Here is a 22,724-nt window from a genome sequence, read left to right as displayed (position 1 = left end):
CTTTTGAAGAAATTCTACTTGATGCATAAATTTGAGAATGAAATAACCAATACTAGAGAAGAAAGGAAAATAAAATAGAATAAGAAATTAGTAAATTAATTCACTTTCCAATTAGTGAAAACTATTATGATCGACAAATAAGATGGTGAACATTTGATTTCCAGATTGAATAAAGGAATTTGTAATAAAACAAGCAAATTAATGCAAAATATTTATTTACATTTACTTACACTCAAAATCCTCTCAAAATATTTCCTTTTAGGAAACTACAGAGACCACACTCTTCTAGAGACCTTGGAAGGGATAAAGTCTCTCCCAAGGATTAAAGAGATGGATAATCCTAAAGGGATATCCATAGAGGGCTTAGGATGAGATAAGGTCTCCCCTAAGGAATAAATGGAGAGGGATAATCCTAAAGGGATATCCTTAGAGATCTGGGAAGAGATAAAGTCTCTCCCAGGGTTCATATGGATTATTTGTTAAAAGTCATAACGGAGAAAGCAAAAGTTTTATCTTTTGAATTGTTTTAAAGATTTCTATTTTTTTTTAATTGAATAGTATGATGAAACAGTTTCATGTTGATAAATTTATTTAGTTTTAGATACTATAGTTCTGATCTCCAATTGAAATTGTCATATTAGGATCATCGGAAAGGAACCACATGGATTAGAGGTTTAAATTGCTTGAGGTCAAGCAATTTTGGGATGGGTGGGCTATGATGTCCCATCTCAAAAGCTAAATATATTAAGTAATATTAAACAATAATAAATAAATCAATAAATGTTATAATCTATTATTAAATATACTATTTCGCTAAGAGATCAAATTGATAGAATATTATATTATATAAATTAATAAAATAGCAGTAGAAAAATAATATAATTATTTAAATAATTATATAATATAATCTTTAATTATATTATAATACCATCTACGGTAAATAACTAGTTGATAAATAAAAAAATTATTTATCAATGCTAAAAATGAGATTTTTAATGACAATAATCTAAATTTAAATATAAAATAATAATTTACAAGTGTAAGAAGCAACAATATTTAAATCTTACTCAAGACGTTTCCTCATCGACCCTACCAAAGTTAAGATTAAATGATCTATGTAAAAGCAGTAAAGGCTTGGATATACAATTATCCACTTACAACCAATATCAATTTTGATCAAAGACTTTTTCTACTATGGTTAGTGTGACCATGACCCGAAGCAATAATAGAATCCAAGTTGGAAGGCTCCAATACAAGACAAAACTGAAGTCATTGATTGACCGTGATTCAGTAAATTACTAAATCAATGATATAATAGTTAACAAAGACAATGATTTAGGAAGTGACACGAATTGCACAACGAAGAGATTCGTTGCCCAAGGGATGCAACTCTTCCCATTGTAATATATATTTATTAACAACTGGAGAAAAGACTTTGAACATTGGTTTTGGATATAACGAGACCAATCATACTGCACTCTGGGAGCCATTACCTCTTGTGTGATTTTTCAAGATACGTCTGATTACAAACAGCAATCATTCAAGCACAAGGCCAAGTCCTAAATTCCAAAAGCAATGGGCACTGAATAGTAATGATATAAGCCACCCAAATATGATAAGTGAGAGTATAGATTGAAAATTGTATTAGTAGTAAATAAAATATGAAATTATAATACACAATCAGCGTCAATCAGTTTGAGCAGGAATCAAAAACATTCTTTTTACATACAGGAAGAAGAGTCTAGATATTTACACAACATTAATATTATGGAATTTCTACAAGGAGGGAATGACTGTGCAGTCTTAAAGGAAATTCATAACTTATGTATTGAGAGACATCACAAGAGGGAAAGAGAAACATTATATTAGGTTGTCATTTAAAAGTTATTCACAATCAATAGAGAATCCAATCAAGGTATAACCAACCAACACATCAATAGAAATTATAAATTATTCACCCTTAATAAGGCATCATATACATTTGTATTGAATGGTCATTCGAGTAATATACTCTTATTAAGATAAACTCCATATCCTATATAAATAAGGTTTGTAAAGTTGAATAAGTTATGAAAATACCAACCTTGTGGATTAGGAACTCATTTCAATTGGAGTTACATGAACATTGTCTTGAAATTACCAAGCAATTTGATTGGGGACATTACAGGTGCTATAGATGTAAATACAAGTAGGGAGGACGTGTGCTTGAGTGTTTGTCTTCCTATGGGTTGTTAACAATTTGCTGCATCCGGTTTGGTTATCGTATCTGGTGTCCTTCGAATGTTTTCGTCCTGTCCTCATCTTCTCAATGCCTTAGTTTGGATTAAATAAGGTGTTCGGGTATTTGGGAGTCATGACCAGTGGTACAGGTCGTGACTTTACAATTTGTGAATGATTCGATTAAGTAGGTTTCTCAATAGTTTGATTTAATATTGATATTCGATTATTTTGTATAATAATATTTATAATATTTGTTTGATTTGATTATATATATATATATATATAGATTTGTGATAGCCAATATGATAATTATTTCATTAAGTAAAACATTATTATTTTGATCAAAAGAAAATAAGTTTATTATTTATTTAAAATTGAGAACCATTGATTGTTTACCTTGATTCTTGGGGGTTATTACTAACTTTAGGGTTGGTGTCAACTGTACCCGCCCCAACTCCACAATAACCTCCTCCAAATGTGAGGTTGACTCTTGGAGATGCAGCTGAGTACACTGAAGAGAGTCCACAGTCACCTCAAACTCCTGGGTGAGCTCAACCACCTCTTTCTCTTGCCCTAAGAATGTCTAAGATAAGTTGCTACCCCACTCAAGAAGGTAATTCTTGTCAGCTACCAATTGAGAATAACTATGCTTCAAGATCCTGATAGCCTCTCGAAGTGCATGAATCTTTGCTAGGGAAAGACTAATATCGCCGTGCTCATCTGACAAATGAGCACCTCAACAATATGTGGCTAACATATGACGAATAGCATCATAATGCTTAAGAGTTGAAGAGATGTCACTATTACTCACCTTCAACTAACTAGTCACATGATGCCTTTGTAACCACTGACTCCTATGCAAGCTCTCTATCTCACTGACTAAATTGTGATAGGAAACTGAATCCGAATTGCTCACCACAGGATCATTGACCTCATGCCTGTTACAATCCTCACACACAACTGTAACTATAGCATAGCTACTCGGTACTTGTGGTGTCCCCACTATTAGGGTTAACAATAACCTGCAAAAGTCGTCGTTAGAATCACAATAATAACAAATATCACTATACGATTCTACCCTCTATCTTAATCCCAACCTGAAAGATGTCTATAGATTGGGTTTCTAATCCTTAATTATTCGACCCTCTTCTCTAGAGTGCACCCCTTTAAGGTTCACATATGCATATGTTGACACCATCAGAATATTCTATCCATTATGCCAATCTTTGCCATGTTGGTCACATGGAGATTATATCAATCTCACATACCAACATTATAAAGATTATATGCATTTAAATTGTATTGGCCAAATGGGAATGATGCCCATCTCTGATACCGACACTAATTATCCATCTCTTTTGTGTTAGCCAAATGGGTAATTACACCCATCTCTAATACTTACACTAAGAGATTGTATTCCACCTCCATCGTGTTAGCTAAATGAGCATTTCACCCATCTTTGATATTGCCACAAAGAGTTTGTAATACCTCCTTTATAAGAAATTTCATTTATTCTTCTATGAAATATTAACTAATTTTAATGAATAAAATTATTACCTACATATTCTTTCTTTGATGTTTCATATATATACAATTCTAAAATAAATAAACATATTCTTTCTTTCATATGTCATATATACATTTCTAAAATAAATAAACATATTAATTATATAGAATTAATATAGCTTTGAAAAGAAATGAATATAATTATATCTTTAATTACTTTTAGGAAAAGAAGTAAATATAATCATACTTTTAACTACTTTTAGAAAAGAAAAGAAATATAATAATTAAAGAAATTAACAATATACATACCTTTAATAGTATGTGATTCTTCTTCCCAAATTCCTTGCCTTTTCCACTTTCTAAATGAAATGTCCTTATCAAAATGTTTTTTACCAATTTATAATCCTAGCTGTAATTATTTATATTTATTACATCTTCCATGCACTCTTATTCTATTTCATGTCTTACTTTACTTTCCTTACTTTTGGCACATGTCAGGGAGATTAAATGAGGGCAAGATCATCATATGAAAAACTTAATACTTTCCATTTGCCTTTTTTGTTTCCACGTGGGTACTTTGCCTTCTCCATAATATGGTGTTTGGTATTGTTTATATTTTATGCTTAGTGAATGGTAATATTATAAGGTGTCACTCTTTATTATATCCTTTCTTATATTGGAGAATATTGCATTGTCTCTTTCCTCCGACAATATTTGTGTATTATGGGATATACCATTGTTCTTAACATGGAAATCAATAAATAAATATCATTATCATTTGAATGTGAATTCTCAAGCAATCCCATTACTATTCTTTGGTAATCTAAGATGGGCTTCGTTCTTTTTTTTAATCCTTCCTCATTTTTTTTCTTTTTGTGTTCTTCCATGCCTTATCTCTAAAGACACTTGGTATATATACCTTGTTTGAACCATGGGTCATGTCCTTTCTTAACGTCATGTCATTCGACGTGTAGACGTACCCCATCATTATGTGGCGTACTAATGAATGTTTCTGTATTAGTGCTTAGGAAGTAAATAGTAAGTTATGGCTATTTAGAATATGGTTAGTGAGTATTAGTGTTAATATTTATTTTAACTATTTAATGTAGAATTGATTTATTGAAAATATAAATTACTGATTTAAGTGATTGATTTATTTATTGATATTTATATATATTATAATCAATATAGTTTTCTTTTATTAATCATTTAATTGGTAAATACATTTAAAATTGATAAATATTTATTACAAATAGGACTATTACAGTACCTCTACCGACACCTCATCTAAAGAAGTGAAAGCCCTTGTTGCATCGAACTCTTTGAATAACTCTGCTTCCCCCCTCTATAAGTCTCTATAAATATTGATCCTAGGAGCCATCCAAAACCTCCTCGGAGTCATCTCCAAACTGCTGGCAATGAACATGAAATATTCTCAATGGATATTGACTCGATTTCTTGCTCAAATTAATATTTAGAACTTAAACATCTGAAGTTGCATTATAAACCAATAATATAAGACCATAGATTGTCATAAAATACCTTGAAATATGCTATTGTATTATACATCAACAATACAATAACCAACATTCAAAAGTCCAATATTAAACACAGTTTAACAGTCAGTTTGGAATTACTGAGAAAGAAACTGTAAGCACACGGGAGGCACTTGATGTGATGTCTCCATGGACAATGGGTTTGCATCCACTGCCTACCGGCATGAGGGTTTACGTCCTCCCACTGGATGAAAGTTGAAGCTTTCTGAATAACTCTTGGAAGAGAGAAACTGAAATCTGAATCATAAACCAAGCATCCTCCAAATGTATGAGTCTCTCCTTTTAATCCTCAAAGTTGTGACTCTTCGACTCCCTTCCTGTCTTTTTGTCTTATCTCTCCTTGTCATATTTAGCCCACTTTATAATACTAAATTGACCTTTTATAATTTTAATCCACGCTCTCATAGTCAATTTTAACATTATGTGAATATCTTTAAATTTTCTAATGTCCCAAAAGGGGACATTACAAATCTTCCCTCGATATTGCTTTATCTCAAGCAATCAGTACCAGGATCCCATATGAATCTATAGGTAGCTCTGGAGCCCAATCTGAAAACAAATCCTTCCACACTGCGAAGCAAGGTGTGAAAATGCAACCCATCCATGAACCAGAGTCCTGACTCCCATGTTAATGCATGAGGTATCGTTGCATCTGTAGGCTGTACAACTCTAATCATCATTGCATCCAATCTCAAACTGTGTAGAATTACAACAAAATCCTCAAAGTGCCATAGATACATATGGTCAACACCTGGATCCCAAACCATCCCATGTGCATGTTCAACTACAACAACCTGACGTGTGCTACCATCATATACAAGAAGATCCCTAATCCGACTGAGAATCTTACTCCAATTGAGATCGCTAGTACCACTGTGGTCAAATAATCGTGGGAACTTGACTGTGTGCCAACCTACTCTTGGAAACATTACGAACCATGGGAATGTTCCTCCTAGATCTCACAAACAAAAGGGCCATCCATCTTCCCAATTATCTGTACTATATTGTTGCTTTGTGCCCGTAGTGGGTGGAGTACTCTAGTGGCTCGATTGCCACAATGTTTCCCCTCTCATTGTTTGCACTCTAACTATACTGCTCACGACATTGTTGTCTAAGGCTGATTTGTAATAAACTTTTATGTCCCTCTTTCAAGGCAGCAACCGCTTGGTTGCAACAATTGTCAATCTCGAAACTCCTAACCAAAATCAATGAGTGTACCATCATCAGACTTGAATAGCGGTTTCTCCATTATCCAATCAGCATCTACTTCAAACAAAGGATTGTCTAGAAATTGAATGTGATTTGAAGTTTTGGTACTTGGTCTTTTGGGAAAACTATCCTAGTCATAAGTCTGCTGAATGCTATCAAGTTCATTAATTACTTCTTGGAAAAAGCCTTGCGTCTCTTTACTCTCATGCTCTCAAGAATGATTTGTGATCCTAACCTGATTTTCTGCCTCCCGAAGAGCAATCTATGTATTATCCAATGCCTCATGAGCATATTTAAGCTCCCTGTTGAACTTCATGATTTCATTCTTTCCTTTACTCAACTGATCAACATATATTCCAGCAACCTTAAGAATGTAGTCCTTGTCGGAAAACAAACATAAACAATCTGATTTCATTTATTCAAGGGTTGTTTTGACTACCAGCAAATCAACAACAAACAAATCTCCTTCCACTCCCTTTTGAGCCTTCCTATGGAGATCACCCACCATCCTGTGATTGCTGTCATAACATACCAAAGATGCCACAACCATATCTTCACTAACCTGCAGCTGGTTCTTTAAGGCATGCATCTCATTATTATCATGTTGATACAATTCATCGTCTTGTAGTGTCATCTTGGACTGTTCATTGGAGTTAATATCATGCGTATAAGAAATGTATGGTTCATTGTACCAAAACTCCTACATGCTGTTACTTCGAGTACAACCAGCTTCATCAACATGTTTGTCAAGGCTAACCTCCAAATCACCAACGTAAAAACTTGTATCCTGTGTAACATGATCATGAGAAGGCTGCAAATCAATGGTAGTTGACTGCCCTTCTTTTTCAGGATCATCTATAAGATGATTTTTGTCTACTGACAACGCCTCATACAAATTTTTCCACTTGTCTTTTGCAAAGAGATCTTGGACCAATTCAAAATACTTCTTTTTTTGCCATATCGGTCGTGTTTTGAACTTTTGGATGGAAGTTCATATAATTAAAAGTAAATAAAATTGCTTTGAATTCGTGCTGGAAATTTGTTATACTCATCATAAATGTCATGTATATTTGCTCTTATATCAGATTGGAAATTATGGGTTAACTGTTGTTTAATTTGAGCAAGGTCCTTCGTAACCTGTCTTGATTAGGTGTTTTCCTCAACTAATATTTCAGACTCGGCTATGGCCAAAACTTTCCAATTTGCTTAAACAATTCTGTCAAGCAATTGGTGGACATACAACGTCAATAGATTGCTTTACTAACACCACAGTCCAACTTTTAGATAGACCTAAATCTTTTGCTGTAAGGAATTTGTACATTGTATCATCACTCTTTCGGAAAGAGAAGCCATAGGTGGTTGGTGCTAGTGATCCAAAAACAAGGTGAGAAAGTATTGCTATAAATTCATTTAACCAAAAGTTGTGTCCAACTGTTTCTGTGAACTCGTTTTGGTGAAAGTGACATAGATACTTAATATTTGTTATGATCAGAAGGAATCCGACAACCAAATTTGCAATGCTAATCACAATCACAGTCAAAGTTTTTGTCTTCCCACCAGTTGCAGATGAAACAAAGACCATATACAATATTTTTGAGCAAATCCCAATCAGAAACTGATGTGCCTGTATTTGCTGGTCGAGAAGCCTCCGGTTGTGCAATTTTTATCACAGTTGCAACCTTGCCATCACTTGGGTTTTGAGAATCTGAAGCGATCTCTGAGCTTGTGAAACAAAATCATCTACTTTGTTTAGCAAAATAGAATCACCAATTTTTCTTTGTTCAATAGTTGTAGGATCAAGTGCTTCCAAGGTTCTACTTGATTCAACGTTGTCTAATTTTGAAGGCAATATTACCTCCCTTTGTTGATCATCTCTCAATTCCAATGGTGCCTCCTTGTCAATGGTTTGTCTGTCTTTAAAACCATGTAAGAGAGGTTCCTTTAGTTGCTCATTTGTAAATCATTGTAAGCCTTCTGGCAATCTCTTGTTCATTATGCTTCTTTCTTTGATATTGTGTTGATGACTTCCCAAAACATTGCAATGATTCCAAAATCCTTTCATGAATTGTTACTCTGACCGGTAAGGTTCGTCCATTGTCTATATAGAATATGAAAATGCTTGCAACCTGTGTGATGAGCTAACCATTAAATTTCAAGAGTCTTAAGAACTCTGGAAACTGTCAAGATAGGAGAGTCCCTAATATCTCATGGTAAGGCATATATCAGAAGTTTACAAACTTCAAGTGACCCACACAACACTTTCATTGTCTTGTGCCTTTTTGTGCTATGGATACTGCTTCCCACACTTGTCTTTCTTTTGTCATATTGTCTTTCTTCTGTCATCTCCCACCTTACACGACGTCTCATATTACATTGGGTCCCACACTACATCATGCGATGATCGAAGATGAAGCTTGTGTTACACGGAACTTGTCCAACAAGATAATAACACCCAGACATAAATGCCTAGGTGGCCTCTTCCAAATTTTTGTATCATGTTGTGTCATTACTTCACCCCTCTATGTCATAATGACTGCTCATTTAGTTATGCTCCTTCCATCTGCCGCTCCAACTTTGGATGAAGAAATATGGAGTATTGCAAAAAGCATTACTTGTAACTATTGTTGTTTGTTCCTACCGTTTGATAATGACAAGTAACGTGTTATAGTGTTATGCGCTTAGGAGCTCTGCTTCACCCAAATACATTCAACATGCAACTACACTTGGCTAAAAGAAAATTTAAGAAATCAATTCAACCCTTTGTCCAACTATTGGTGGCAATCACAGCACACTGTGGATTCTTTTGGACGAGATTCAATACCTAGTTACTTTGTAGAGTCGTTCCTCAGCTTGAATTCAAGGGTTACCATCGTTCATTGCATTCCAGTACAAAGGGAATTTGCACATAAATTTTCAAATGTTGCCATGTAAAGAAAATCTCCGGACTTTATGGTGCGATTATAGAGGGTCGACTATATGGTGTTGTTGCTGATGGAAAAAATTCAAACATCTGCCTCACTAATAAAATTTAGACAATTCTCGAAAAAACTCCTTCACGGTAATAACTTGTAGCTGCGCTCAATATACTTTACAATTTTTTTGAGGGTTATCACCAAGACTATAGATGGCTTGCGATATGTATTTCAACGACACATAAAAATTTGGAGGAAGCCACAACAATAAAACAAATATAATTTTTATCTCTGTAAAGAATAATCATATAGCTTCGACCTTACAATGTATAGCTCACCAAGCAGAATAATCATTTTGCTTTGTAATTGATTCAAGGGCTCTGCGTTAGCTAACAAAGTTCTTCCATTGCTAGTTGGTGCACACACAACAGAACACCCAGTTAAGAAGACGATGGACTCCGGTAGTTCTCTTTCAGAAGTACCTAGACTCAATTCTTTGAGTGAAAACATTGAATCTAAAGAATATTCCAATATTAAGGGCTCGATAGATATAGATTCCTTCTAGCACTTATTCTCTAGGACACATACTTTGGACTTAAATATTCATTTCTAATATCGATATGCTCCAAGGTTTCAATAACCATCCAGAAATTGACAATCTTCAGCACTCCTTGAAAGTATATGTTTTAGAAACTTGGATAGTATAGTTTTTTTGCCTTGTGCAATTAGATTTAAAATTCAGACTGTAAATAACTTCATTATTCATGAAACTTCTGATTGGACCCAATAGGATGGTAGGGTTGATGCTCTGATACCACTGAAACATCCCTAATGGATATTGATCCGCTTTCTTCCTCAAATTAATATTCAGAACTTAAACATACGAAGTTGCATTATAAACCAATAATATAAAACCATAGATTCTCATAAAATACCTTGAAATATGCTATTGTATTATACATCAGCAATACAATAACCAACTTTCAAAAGTCCAATCTTAAACACAATTTTACAGTTAGATTGGAATATTAAGAAAGAACCTGTAAGCACACGCGAGACACTTGATGTGACGTCTCCACGGACAATGGGTTTGCATCCACTATCTACCGGCACGTAGGTGTACGCCCTCTTGCTAGATGAAAGCTGAAGCTTTCCGAATAACTCTTGCAAGAGAGAAACTGAAATCTGAATTGTAAACCAAGCATCCCCTGAATGAATGAGTCTCTCTCGTTTTAATTCTCAAAGTTGTGACTCTTCGACTCCTTTCCTATCTTTTCATCTTATGTCTCCTTGTCATATTTAGCCCACTTTATTATACTAAATTGACCTTTTATAATTTTAATCCACTCTCTCATAGTCAATTTTAATATTATATGAATATGTCTTTAAATTTTCCAATGTCTCAAAAAGGGGACATTACAGAAGACTGGACCCTGTGCAGCTCATAGCATCCTCGGATGGATCATTAGATGTGTTCATACGATTTGTATTCACATCCGCTAACAGAGCCTCAACTATTGTCACTTGACTCTGCACACAACTCAATGTCAGGCTGTGATTCAATAATGCTAGAGCATGAACCAACACCCACTGACTCCGTTGTAACATCGAGATCACCAACATCATAGCTGGGTGACTCCATACATGCATTGGTCCCTCTTGAGGAAGCCACTACCTCTTGCGCTCAATCATCACTGTGACAACTATCATTGACATCAGCGATCACTCTCTGCACAGTCTCCAATATCAATCCCCTTCTTAAGAGAGATTGAATGATCAGTGGTCACAACTACCTCAATAGCCTCTGCGTTATTTGTAACAACTGTGGTATCCTCAACTTGTTGATGCTTAGTGCTGCTGGCCACCAGTGATAATAATACGTCCACTTGTTGCTTTGTAGAAATTCCCCCATCATGACACCGAATAGGACAAATAATTGTAGTACTAAGCATAGGCTCTATTGAATCTTGAACGCCTGCGAGGAGAACTCAAGCCTTCATCCTTCTAAAAAAAGAAACCATGTACCTCACTGCCCTATCAACTATTGCTGGATCCGACAGTCTTGCCTCCAAGCTTTTCTGGTGTAGGTTAAGCCTTTTCATGCTAGCCCTCAAAGAATATAATTTGTCACTATTTTCCACACTACTCTGTAATTTTCCCGGGTATGAAAGGATTGGATTTTGGTTGGAAAGGAGCACAAAATTTTTATATAGTGTGAAATGGGTAATCTCGCATGTGTTGATAGAGGTATCCGTATGGTGGAGGGAGAGGGCAAGTACAAATTATGGCTCCTAAACTGTTCGTACGGTGCCAAGACAAAGGCCATACGACATTGCCAGGATGGCCGTACGGTATATCCTTAGTCTGTACGGGGAAGGTAGTAGGCTGTACAGTAGGATAAAGTGCAGTACGGTGAATGATGGGTAATGGTTGTACCTAATATGGGCCGTACGACGTCAGGGGAAGGCAAAGCGTGGAGTGTAGGCCAAGTATGGATGGAGGGGAGAATGTGCGGGAGAGTGAGAGACGTTGCTAGAATGGGAGGTCGTATAGTGAATGGTGGAAACTGAAGATAGATAAATAGCAAGATTCGATGCACCTACCGTACAATGAAAGTTAGATAATGAGGGTGAATGAATGGATGGATGAAGGCCGTACGGACAAGGAATGAGCAACACGGGAGAACACACAGTTAGGTATTTGAGATCGATACGAAACACAATCTTGTTTATACACAAACATAGAAAATGTTGATGAAATCCACACAACAATAGAGACTCGAATGCGAATAATAATTGCTAGTAGATAATGCTCCAATTTGCCAGATCCGAGAATGATATTACATGCAACAACGGAATAGGGTGAGGGTTGAATCCCACTGAAACCGCATGAGCCAAATAGGAAAGATCTTTCACTTTCGAAATGGCAAACAATCCAGAACCCCAACAGGAATTCGCGATACATAGAAAATAATCCAAAAGCATACTGACTACAACTTACAAGCCGTGCTCAAATACCTGTCAGGAAACTTTTCGAGGGTGTACAAAGATAGCCGACGGCGACACAAACTACGGAAACAAAAATAAAAATGGGTCTGAGATATATTAAATCAATCGGCCCGTTGTAAAATAATAAATTAATAATTTATTTAATAATGGGAACATTATAGTCCTCCCGTCCCAGAGCTTGCTTGTCCTCAAGCAAATGCAATGTCAAGTGTTGGAGAATGTGCTTGCCTTCCCACATCGCGTAGTCCAATGGCTAGCATACCAAGTATTCCTTCACAATGGGGTTCGATGGGGTCTTTTCATGTACTTCGAGGATCTCGGCTATTTCCAAAATGAGCTTTCCTTCTTCACTGAGTGGCGGAAGGTCGGTAGCAATTGTGACATTTTTCCCTATGACTTTCTTCAGACAAGAAACATGGAAGACATTATGAATATGACTTCCCTTCGAAAGTTCTAGTTCGTACAGTACTTCACCAATGCGATGAACCACACAATAGGGGCCATAAAATTGTGGCTTCAATTTTTCCTTTCCTATTCCCTTTAATGAGGATTGTCGGTATGGTTGGAGCTGGAGATAGGCCAAATCCCCTACTTCAAAATTCCTCTCTATTTCGTGTTTGTCGGCGTATCTCTTCTGTTGATTTTGTGCCCATTGTAGGTTTTCTTTCAAGCACCTCAATATGTCCTGTCCCTTTTGAAGCTAGTCCCTCGCCCTTGGTGCATGATTGTCACCCAGAATTGTGTCGATGAAGGAGAGGGGTACGTACCTGTACAGAGTTTTGAATGGTGCCATTCTGATGGACATGTGGTACGTGGTATTGTAGCAATATTCGCTGTTGTGCCGAAACGTAGTTCTGAAGGTATCCTTTGAGCCATTTGTTCACAATCTCTGTTTGTCCGTTTGTCTGTGGGTGGTAACTTGTACTTGGTGATGATTTTGTCCTTGGCATCCGAAACAATTGTGTCCAAAAGATACTGATGAATCGTCCATCCTGATCATTGACGATATTTTGGGGTAACCCATGCAGATGAACGACTTCTCTAAAGAACAGATCGACAACTTGTGCGGTCTGAAGGTCGGAGGGGATGGCGAAGAAATGTGCATACTTTGTCAATCTGTTGACCACCACGAAAATACAATCCCTTCCGTTCACCTTGGGAAGCCCTATTTTGAAATCGATCGATATACTTTCCCACTTATGTTCTGGAATTGACAAAGGTTGTAGCAGCTCGACAGGTAGAGTATGTTTGAACTTGTTCTGCTAGCAGACTGTACACTCTTACATACTACAACACGTCCCCTTTAAGTCCTTTCCATGAAAACCTCTCTCGAAAACTTCTATAAGTTTTGAGGAAACTTGGGGGTCCAGCCAGGGGTGAGTCGTGTACTTCCTTTAAGATTTTTTGTTTCAATTTGGATTCTGGCACCAAATATATCCGATTTTTATAGCAGATGATATCATCCACCACTTTGTACCGATCATCGTGAGTGTGACCATCCATTATTTCATAGGCAAATGTGTTTTTGGAATATTCCACTAATAGATGTGCCTTCCAATCAGCTAAAATCTGGTCTAGTGAGTAGATGTTGGGTTTTCGAGACAAGGCAATTGCAACCACATTGTTTTTCCCTTTCACATATTCAATGTCAAAATCAAAAGCTTGAACTTTGCTTACCCATTTTTGTTGTTGTTCGTTCAAGTCTTGTTGCTCCAAAAAGTATTTGAGACTATTGTGATCCATACGGACGACAAACTTGGCACCCACCAGATATTGCCGGAACTTGGTTAATGCATGAACGATGGCCAACAGTTCTTTGTCATAGATGGAATATAGGCGTTTTTTTGGCGTAAGCTTCTTGCTCTCATAAGCGATGGGGTGTCTATCTTGCATCAGTACAACTCCAATGCCTTCCTCGAACACGCCGCACTCCAAAATGAACGATCGAGTGAAATCAGGTAGTGCAAGTACGGGACAAGTGCTCATGGCCTCCTTCAGCTTATCAAAGGTGAGTTGTGCCTTTTCATTCCACTGGAAAGACCCCTTCTTTGTTAGATCCGTTAAGGGTGCACTGAGCTGAGAGAATCCTTTAACGAACCTCTTGTAGTAACTGCATAGTCTGAAAAATCCTCACAAATCCGTGAGTGATTTTGGGGGACGCTAGTCAAGGATAGCCTAAATCTTCTCCTGATGCACTTGAACTCCGTATTTATTGACAACATGTCCCAAGTACAATATTTCTATCATACCAAATTCACATTTGGACTGCTTGGCGAACAAGGCATGTTCCTCCATGATACTTAGAACTTCATTCAGATGCTTTAGGTGCTCCTCTCATGTCCTGCTATAAATAAGATCATCAAAGAATACCAATAAATACTTACGCAATTGTTTGTTGAAGATGCGGTTCATGCATGATTGAAATGTAGCAGGTGCATTGGTCAATCCGAACGTCATCACCAGAAACTCACAATGTCTGTAGTGACAACGGAAAGCCGTCTTCTCTACATCTTCTTCCCTCATGCGAATCTGATGATATTCGGAACGGATATCTATTTTTGAAAAATAGACCGCGCCATGCAAATTATCCAACACTCATCTATCCTTGGAATGGGATATCTATTCTTTTTTTTTTGTTCAACGCGCAGTAGTCCACACATGCGCATCGTCTCGTCCTTCTCTTTGACCAATAGCACAGATGATGCAAATGGGCTAGAACTGGGATGGATCCATCATTTCTCTAGCAATTCCTGAATCGTCCTTTCGATCTCATCTTTGAATTTCTTGGGGTGGCGGTACGGTGTGGTTATGATCGACTTTGCTCTTGATTCCAACTCAATAGTGTGTTTAAACCCTTGATGAGGTGGTATGTCAGGAGGAATATTCATGAAAACTTTTTCATGTCTATTTAAAATATCCTGGAGTTCATCATCTTGAGGAGGTGTTTGATGCCCTTTAATAGGTTCTGTCGAGATAAAACAATGCGCAACCCACGCAACGTCATCGTGCCGAAAAATTGCTTCCGTTTGATGCATAGAAACTTCTTTCAGACCTTCATTTGCCATTCCTCGGAGGACAACCTTCTTTCCGTCAACAACAAAAGTGAAGTCCATCCGTTTGAAACTCTGAGTGTATTCATCAAGTGTCTCCATCCATTGTATGTCGAGAATAACTTCCATGTCAGCAAGGTCCACTATGAAGAAATCCTCAGTCACCGTGTGATTTGCCATTGTGATACTCAGTTGAGGGACAAGGTGCGTGCAAGGCAGGAATGTCCCTCTGACGACCTTGACTTGAAAGCCTACATGCACTTCCATAGGTAGACTTCTTCGTTTTACCAAAGATGAGTTTATGGAATTTAGAGTAGCTTCGCTGTCCAACATCACTGTAACCCTTTGTCCTTGAAGGGTATCCCGTACACGAAAAACTATGCATCTCGGGTTGTTGACCAAGGCAATGGTTCCTCTGCATTGTACCAAAGCGGCAATTCTCTTCGTACGTTTTAAATTGATGTTGGTGTCATTGTGGGGTTGGTTATCATCGACTGAAATTTCTTCCTGTTCGTCCTCATCATCAGACGCGGCCTCAATGTAATGGATCTTTCCCTTTCTGAGGCATCGGTGGCCAGGCTCCCAAGGTCCCTTGCAATTGAAACATAATTTCTTCCTTCTGAGTTCCTATTTGGTAGCGTCATCCAACGACTGCCTTTTGGGCGGAGGTTTGTCCCTAGGAAATGTCAGCAGTTTAGAATGTGAGTAACTTCAAGAGGATGATGCTGGTGATGATGCCATACTCTGTGCTTTATTGATTGCTTCCGATAGGGTGGTAGGATTGAACCCCGTTACCCAACCTTTCAGAGATTTTGTCAGTTTGTCCATGAATAGCACTACCCGTCTTCTTTCGGAAATGTCTATGACCAAAACAGAGAGTTTCTGAAATTCCGCAATGAACTGATCGAGCGATCTAGTTTGTCTCAATTGTGCCAAATCTTTGAAGTTGAGTTCCGGATCCTTACCGTCAAATCACTCTATCAATCTCTCCGTGAATTCCCCATAAGTATTTATTTGATCATGCCCTAATGTGATGGTGCCATGATGCCACCATTCGTGCACAACTCCTTCCAAGTGCAGTGTGGCAAATTTGATTGCTTCTTCTGGCGTAGGATTCAACTGGAAGTAGGTATCGGCTTTCATTACCCATGCTTGCGCAGATATGGAATCAGATCCATCAAATGGAGACAAATTTATCTTACTCAACTTTCTTCTAAGATCATCGTTAAAATATCTTCTGTTTCCACCTTTCGAATATCTCATTCTCAGATTTGCGTAATCTTTGTGGGATATATCTTCTTCAAGGTTTGCATTCTTCCAGTCTTCTCTTAGTTGTTCTTGCATCTCTTCGAAGGTTGGTTGTTTCCCTCCGTGTTGTGCCTTTGTCCGTGATGTCAAAGTTGGCATGGAAGGTCGAGAGCGTGCTGGATGAGGGTTTGATTTACCCGACATCAAGTCTGCGCTGTGACCATTTTGTTCCCCGGATATTTTGTTTTCCGCCAACTTCTTGAGAGTTTCTTCCATGAGTCGTTGCATATCAGTGATCCATGCCTGATTCTTGGCAAGTTCCCTCAGTAGTGCCATGAGTTTGACAGCTGTCGGTTCCGGTTCAATAGCCATTCGATCAATGGAATGTGTCCTTCTCTTCCGGCTATAAACTCTCATTCATTGTCCACAGGCTGGCAGGATCAAAGTGCTCTGATACTACTGTAATGTTCCTTGGTATGGAAGGATTGGATTTTGGTCGGAAAGGAGCACAAAAATTTCGTACAGTGTGGAATTGGTAATCTCACATGTGCTGATAGAGGTATCCGTATGGTGGAGGGAGAGGGCAAGTACGGATTATGGCTCATAAACTGTCCATACGATGTTAAGACAAAGGCCGTACGGTATAACTAGAAGGGTTGTATGGTATATCTTCAGTCCGTAAGGGGAAGTTAGTAGGCCATACGGCAGGATAAAGTGCAGTACGGTGAAGGATGGTTAATGGTCGTACCTAATATGGGCCATACAGCGTCAAGGGAAGGCAAATCATGGAGTGTAGGCCAAGTACGGATGGAGGGGAGAATGTGCGGGAGAGTGAGAGACGTTGCCAGAATGGGAGGCCGTACAGTGAATGGTGGAAATTGAAGATAGATAAATAGTAGATTCAATGCACCTACTGTACAATGAAAGTTGGATGGATGGACGAGGGCTGTACGGATAAGGAATGAGCAGTACGGGAGAACACACAGTTAGGTATTTGAGACCGATACAAAACACAATCTTGTTCATACACAAACATAGAAAATGTTAATGAAATCCACACAATAATAGAGACTCGAATGCGAATAATAATTGCCAACAAATAAGGCTTCGATTTTCCAGATCCGAGCGTGATATTGCATGCAACAACGAAATAGGGTGAGGGTTGAATCCCACTGAAACCGCATGAGCCAAATAGGGAAGATCTTTCCACTTCCGAAATGGCGAACAATCTAGAATCCCAACAGGAATTTGCGGTACATAGAAAATAATCCAAAAGCATACCGACTACAACCTACAAGCCATAATTAAATACTTGTCAGAAAACTTTTCGAGGGTGTACAAAGATAGCCGACAATGACACAAACTACGGAAACAAAAATAAAAATGGGTTTGAGATATATTAAATCAATTGGCCCGTTACAAAAGTTTAATTTATTATCTATTTTATAACGGGTACATTACATACTCTGCCGACTTCTAGAACTACTAGTTATCCTGTGTCTATCCATAACTAGAAACAACAGGAGTGCTGGTCACTCAAATCACAAGTGCAGATTTGAAATAAGAATGAATTTCCTACCGCATAGGATGACATGAAACCGCACTGACACCACTGTAAAGACCCTTAGTCTACCTCTATTGTACAATTGATGATGCCATGATGGTTTTGTTTGTGTTGTGTTTTTTTATATTGTTTGAACAAATATATATACAATAAATGCAATGCAATGCTCAAACAATAACTTATGGCTAAATGCAATTTAATTGTTTGGACAAATAACAATTGAAATGAATGGCATGAATTGACCTTAATCACAATTGGAATCTGGTGAATATGCAATCCACTCGGTTAAGAGATTTTTCTGCTACAATTGTGAGAAAGTAATAGTCAAATGATCTGTTAGGTTTTAGTACTACCTTGCTTGTTCATATCTCTATTTGCTCTGTCTTCTTTCTCTGATCTCTATTTGTTTGAGTCACTTCTCACACTTTCACTTTGCTCTAACTCTGCTTGAACTCACTTCTGCTCTCCTCGGTTCACCTTGCTTCTTTCCTTCTTTTTGCTTTGCACAAATCGCCAACTTAACAATCACGATCAGCAACCAAAAACTTGCTTGAACATCTCCTTAGATAGTGAACTCTCTGCTTCTAGATTCTTCCAAGTTTTGCTGCTTAACCACATCTGTAGATCTCATATTCAATGTATTTTGTAACTTAAAAAATAGAACTTTCATTGAACTTTGTGCTCATCCTTATCTTCCTTAAATCTCCATCGTTAGATCTTCATTATATTTTTCTAGCCGTAGATCTTGTAACTAACTATGAGTTTCACCTTCGAACTTCTTGAACATTCTTTATATTCATCATAACTTGGCGTCAGATCTCATCGTTCTTAACTTGTTCTTCCAGCTTCATACTCTGTGAACATTACATTTCACTCGGACAATACATCACTTGGTTAACACTGAATTACTCGACCAACATTGAACTTTAACATCTCTTTGCCAATCGCTCGGTTAATACTGTACTCCTTTCACCTTGTTACTCAGTGAAGCTTGTATATCTCAGTGACTACATAGACTTCATCATTACATTACATGATTACATGATTGTAAAACAATCAAACCAATATTACATTATCACTGTTCAACTCATTTGAGTGCCCATTGAATACCATACTTATCAACTCTGTCATCAAGATACTTTCTTCAAATCCTCGCCATAAATGAAATTCTCTTCATCGATACTTTCTTCAAATCCTTGCCATAAATGAAATCCTCTTCATCAATCAAATGATATGACACTCTACTGAATTAACATAATGGCTAGCCAACTAAGACTTTGACATCAATGACATCATAACAACTGAAATGACTCTTTCACACACATTCATACCATTCTCAATTATATCATCAGTTGGGGTTAACACTGAGTACATACTTAAGTTGATAAAGTTGTTGCTCTATAAAAGGGGTTGTTGCTCCTAAGAGTTGGAGCCCTTAAAGTTGCAGCAGAATATAAAGATTTATTAGACTGGATTAGGACACAAGATCCTTGCAGCCTTGGTGTTGCTGGTTTTTCTTGTATTGGGTTTCCATGTTACATCTTGTGCATTGCTTCTTTTGTGGTCTTCTCAATTTACTTTATTGTTGATATCAAGATAAAAGTTTTTCTGAAGACAATAGACTTAACAACAAATTAAATTGGATTAAAATTGTTTTGAACAATCCTATTTCTCCCCCTCCCCCTCTTAGGATTGTAACTGTGTTCTACATTGAGCACCAACAATACCTACAACAAAGGAAACAGCCTTTCCTTCATACCTTGTGCTAATAACTGATTGTGTCAACCTGTGAGGGCTTTCCTAACATACAATGAGTAATATAGGACCTCAATAAGAAATTACAATAGAGTCCCATGTGGTACAATACACTTTACAGCTCCCAAAATAAATCACATTACAAGAGTAGGCTGCCAGTGAACATATCAGACGTTACACTTCAGCGACCTCCGCAAAATAATCTCCACCATCTGCTAACATGAACCTAGCATCACGAACATGTCTTTAACCACGATCTAAGCTTGCTCATCTTCATTCCATCTCGTTTATTAGATACAATTGAAATACCAGTAAACTGTTTCCTACACATTGGTCTATTATCAGTCTTCACTAAATCAATTGTAACTGATCCAATCCTTCATATTAACATTTATGAACACAGATGTAGCAACTGAACACATCCATGAACATGAATCTAAGTCTGCATCGCTTAACTTTGCCATACCCAAACCTTGCTGATCAAATCTGCCACTGGGATGTACTGAAACTCTGCCTGTCACATACCCAAACACATATATGTTGACACCAATGAAAAACCTGTCATGAATACAACATAAACATCATATCCAAGTGCCAACAATCTCTCCCTTTGGTGTATTCTCAACTTCTTCATGGGCTCAATGTGGTGCCGCCTTCTTTTATATGTTTTTGGTATTATGGCGGAAGTGAATATTCTTGAGTAGTGACGAATGTTTACAGCGACGACTTAGATATTGTGTAGAGCTTTTCATATGCTATGCTTTAATGACATCAAAGAGGATTCATGAACTGCAATTTATCTGTAGATTCAGTTTCTTTGCGAGATTTGTAATCAGATTCTTATTATTATTCAATAAAGTCATATTATTGTGTGTCTCTTTCCCCTCAAGGTGGAGGGCTTTTCCAGGATAACAACTGTGTTTGTGTCTTGTATTATCTATTCCTTCTGATTGTTTACATTCCTGATCCTAAAACCAACATGAATAACATTGCATATTTTCTCTGATTATTTGAAAATAATCATCGCATAATTCTCCTGAAGTCTTTCATATAAGTTAAATTATATTAATGTGTACGGATGAACAAAACAAGAGAGAACAAGTTCTATCTATTAGTTTCCTTTCTTCTTGATATTCCATCTTATTATATGCTTGTGATGGTTTTGATATTTGGCAGTGTTTTAAATTTCATTTCTAATATCAATAGTGCTATTTTATGCTATACCTGCAAATATGTGATTTCCTAACACTAAATTCTAAGTGCTGGACCAATTTAGGGAGATGGAGGCAAGAAAAACAGGGGCCTAATTTCAACGTACTTCCAAATAAATGAAGCTTCTGAAGTCCCCAGTGGTAAGGTAGAAACACCGACTGTGCATAGGGAAAAGAGAAAATGCTTAACGTACGAACAGTTACAACATCTGGATGATTTTGAACTTGTAAATGTTGTAGTCTTTGGTCATGAAAAATTTCGACCAATGCAACGTCGAGCATGTGAGGTAGCTATGGCTGGAAAAGATTGCTTTATTCTTATGCCTACTGGTGGTGGGAAAAGCTTATGCTATCAGGTATTAGATTGCATTTTCCTTATAACATTTTGTTATCATTAATGTGGCAAAGGTTGATATTATATGTTTGCTAACTAGAAGATTGGGAGGTCTTATATATAGTTCATGTTTAGGTGGTGATCCTAGTACTAAACTGAGGTAAACTTGAATCTTCTATTAAAGCAATCAAATTCACAATTGAGACAATGGGTATCCACACCAGAAACTATAGTGAATTTGGATTCAAACTGATGATAATAATTTTGAATGACTGTTTTATATGTTAAAGTAGGACAATGAATGTTTATTTTATGTTTTTGGTGTCCTGATTGTTTCTCTCCTAATTTATTCTTTCTTGTGAATAGCTACCTGCAGTGCTGTCTCCAGGTGTGACAATTGTAGTATCACCTCTGCTGTCTCTCATTCAGGACCAAATTATTACTTTGGTTGCTAAGCTCGGCATACCAGCAACATTTTTGAACTCTCAACAAACTGGTCCCCAAACTGTGGCAATTATGAAAGAACTAAGGTGAGCCAGGTTTCAGTGTAATGTTCTTCATGTGATACAGCCTTTACTTTTTTCAAAAATTTAAGTTATCGTAATCCAAGGCAGCAGTTTAATAGTTGTTCACAACATTAGAAAAGGATAGTAATTCTTTCATCTCAAATTTGTACTTCTGTTATCTCTGATTCCATGATAGGTTTCTCTTTTTAGTTATGTCATGGTTGGCTTGGAAGCAGAATGAAATTCATTATATAACAGAAATGTAATTATAAGTTAAATGCTCAATACCAATGTCAACCCTCATTCAGTATTGTACCTATGTTGCACATATATTGTAAGTTCTTGTATTTATGTTGAATTCAAAAATAAAATAATATGTTATTTATTCTATTGCAATTGTGTTGTATGTGAATTGTAATTTTTGGCTTTTATATTGAAAATAATTATAAAATGACGCATTATTTGCTCCTTATTTGTAAAAGTTTCTTTATTTTATATTACCTTCTTTCATCAAAGAAATTCATCATGTACAAAATGTTGTGAACTTAGGGTTTTGACATCAATATCATAATGCAAGTTATACCCTTGTACATTTCTGAAACATTCTACTCTTGACACATTCTTGGGATGAAGTAAATGCATTTG

The 22,724-nt window shown here is 37.0% G+C and overlaps 1 protein-coding gene across 2 annotated transcripts in view; it reads left to right on the top strand.

Annotated features, from left to right (window-relative positions):
* RECQI1 (RECQ helicase l1) overlaps positions 1-22,724 on the top strand; it is a 151,358-nt gene that overhangs the window by 59,989 nt on the left and 68,645 nt on the right. For both annotated transcript variants that reach the window (XM_089813278.1, XM_089813277.1), the window contains exons 3-4: positions 21,305-21,595; positions 21,940-22,103. In XM_089813278.1, coding sequence (XP_089669404.1) covers positions 21,305-21,595; positions 21,940-22,103 — 455 coding nt within the window. The remainder of the gene's footprint in view (positions 1-21,304; positions 21,596-21,939; positions 22,104-22,724) is intronic.

Source organism: Cupressus sempervirens, chromosome 2 (genome assembly GCF_028749045.1).
Source record: "Cupressus sempervirens isolate cs-2001-9-10 chromosome 2, ASM2874904v1, whole genome shotgun sequence".
NCBI classification, from domain to species: domain Eukaryota; kingdom Viridiplantae; phylum Streptophyta; class Pinopsida; order Cupressales; family Cupressaceae; genus Cupressus; species Cupressus sempervirens.
The sequence above is the reverse complement of the archived record's forward strand: the minus strand, read 5'-3'. Positions and strand labels throughout refer to the sequence as shown.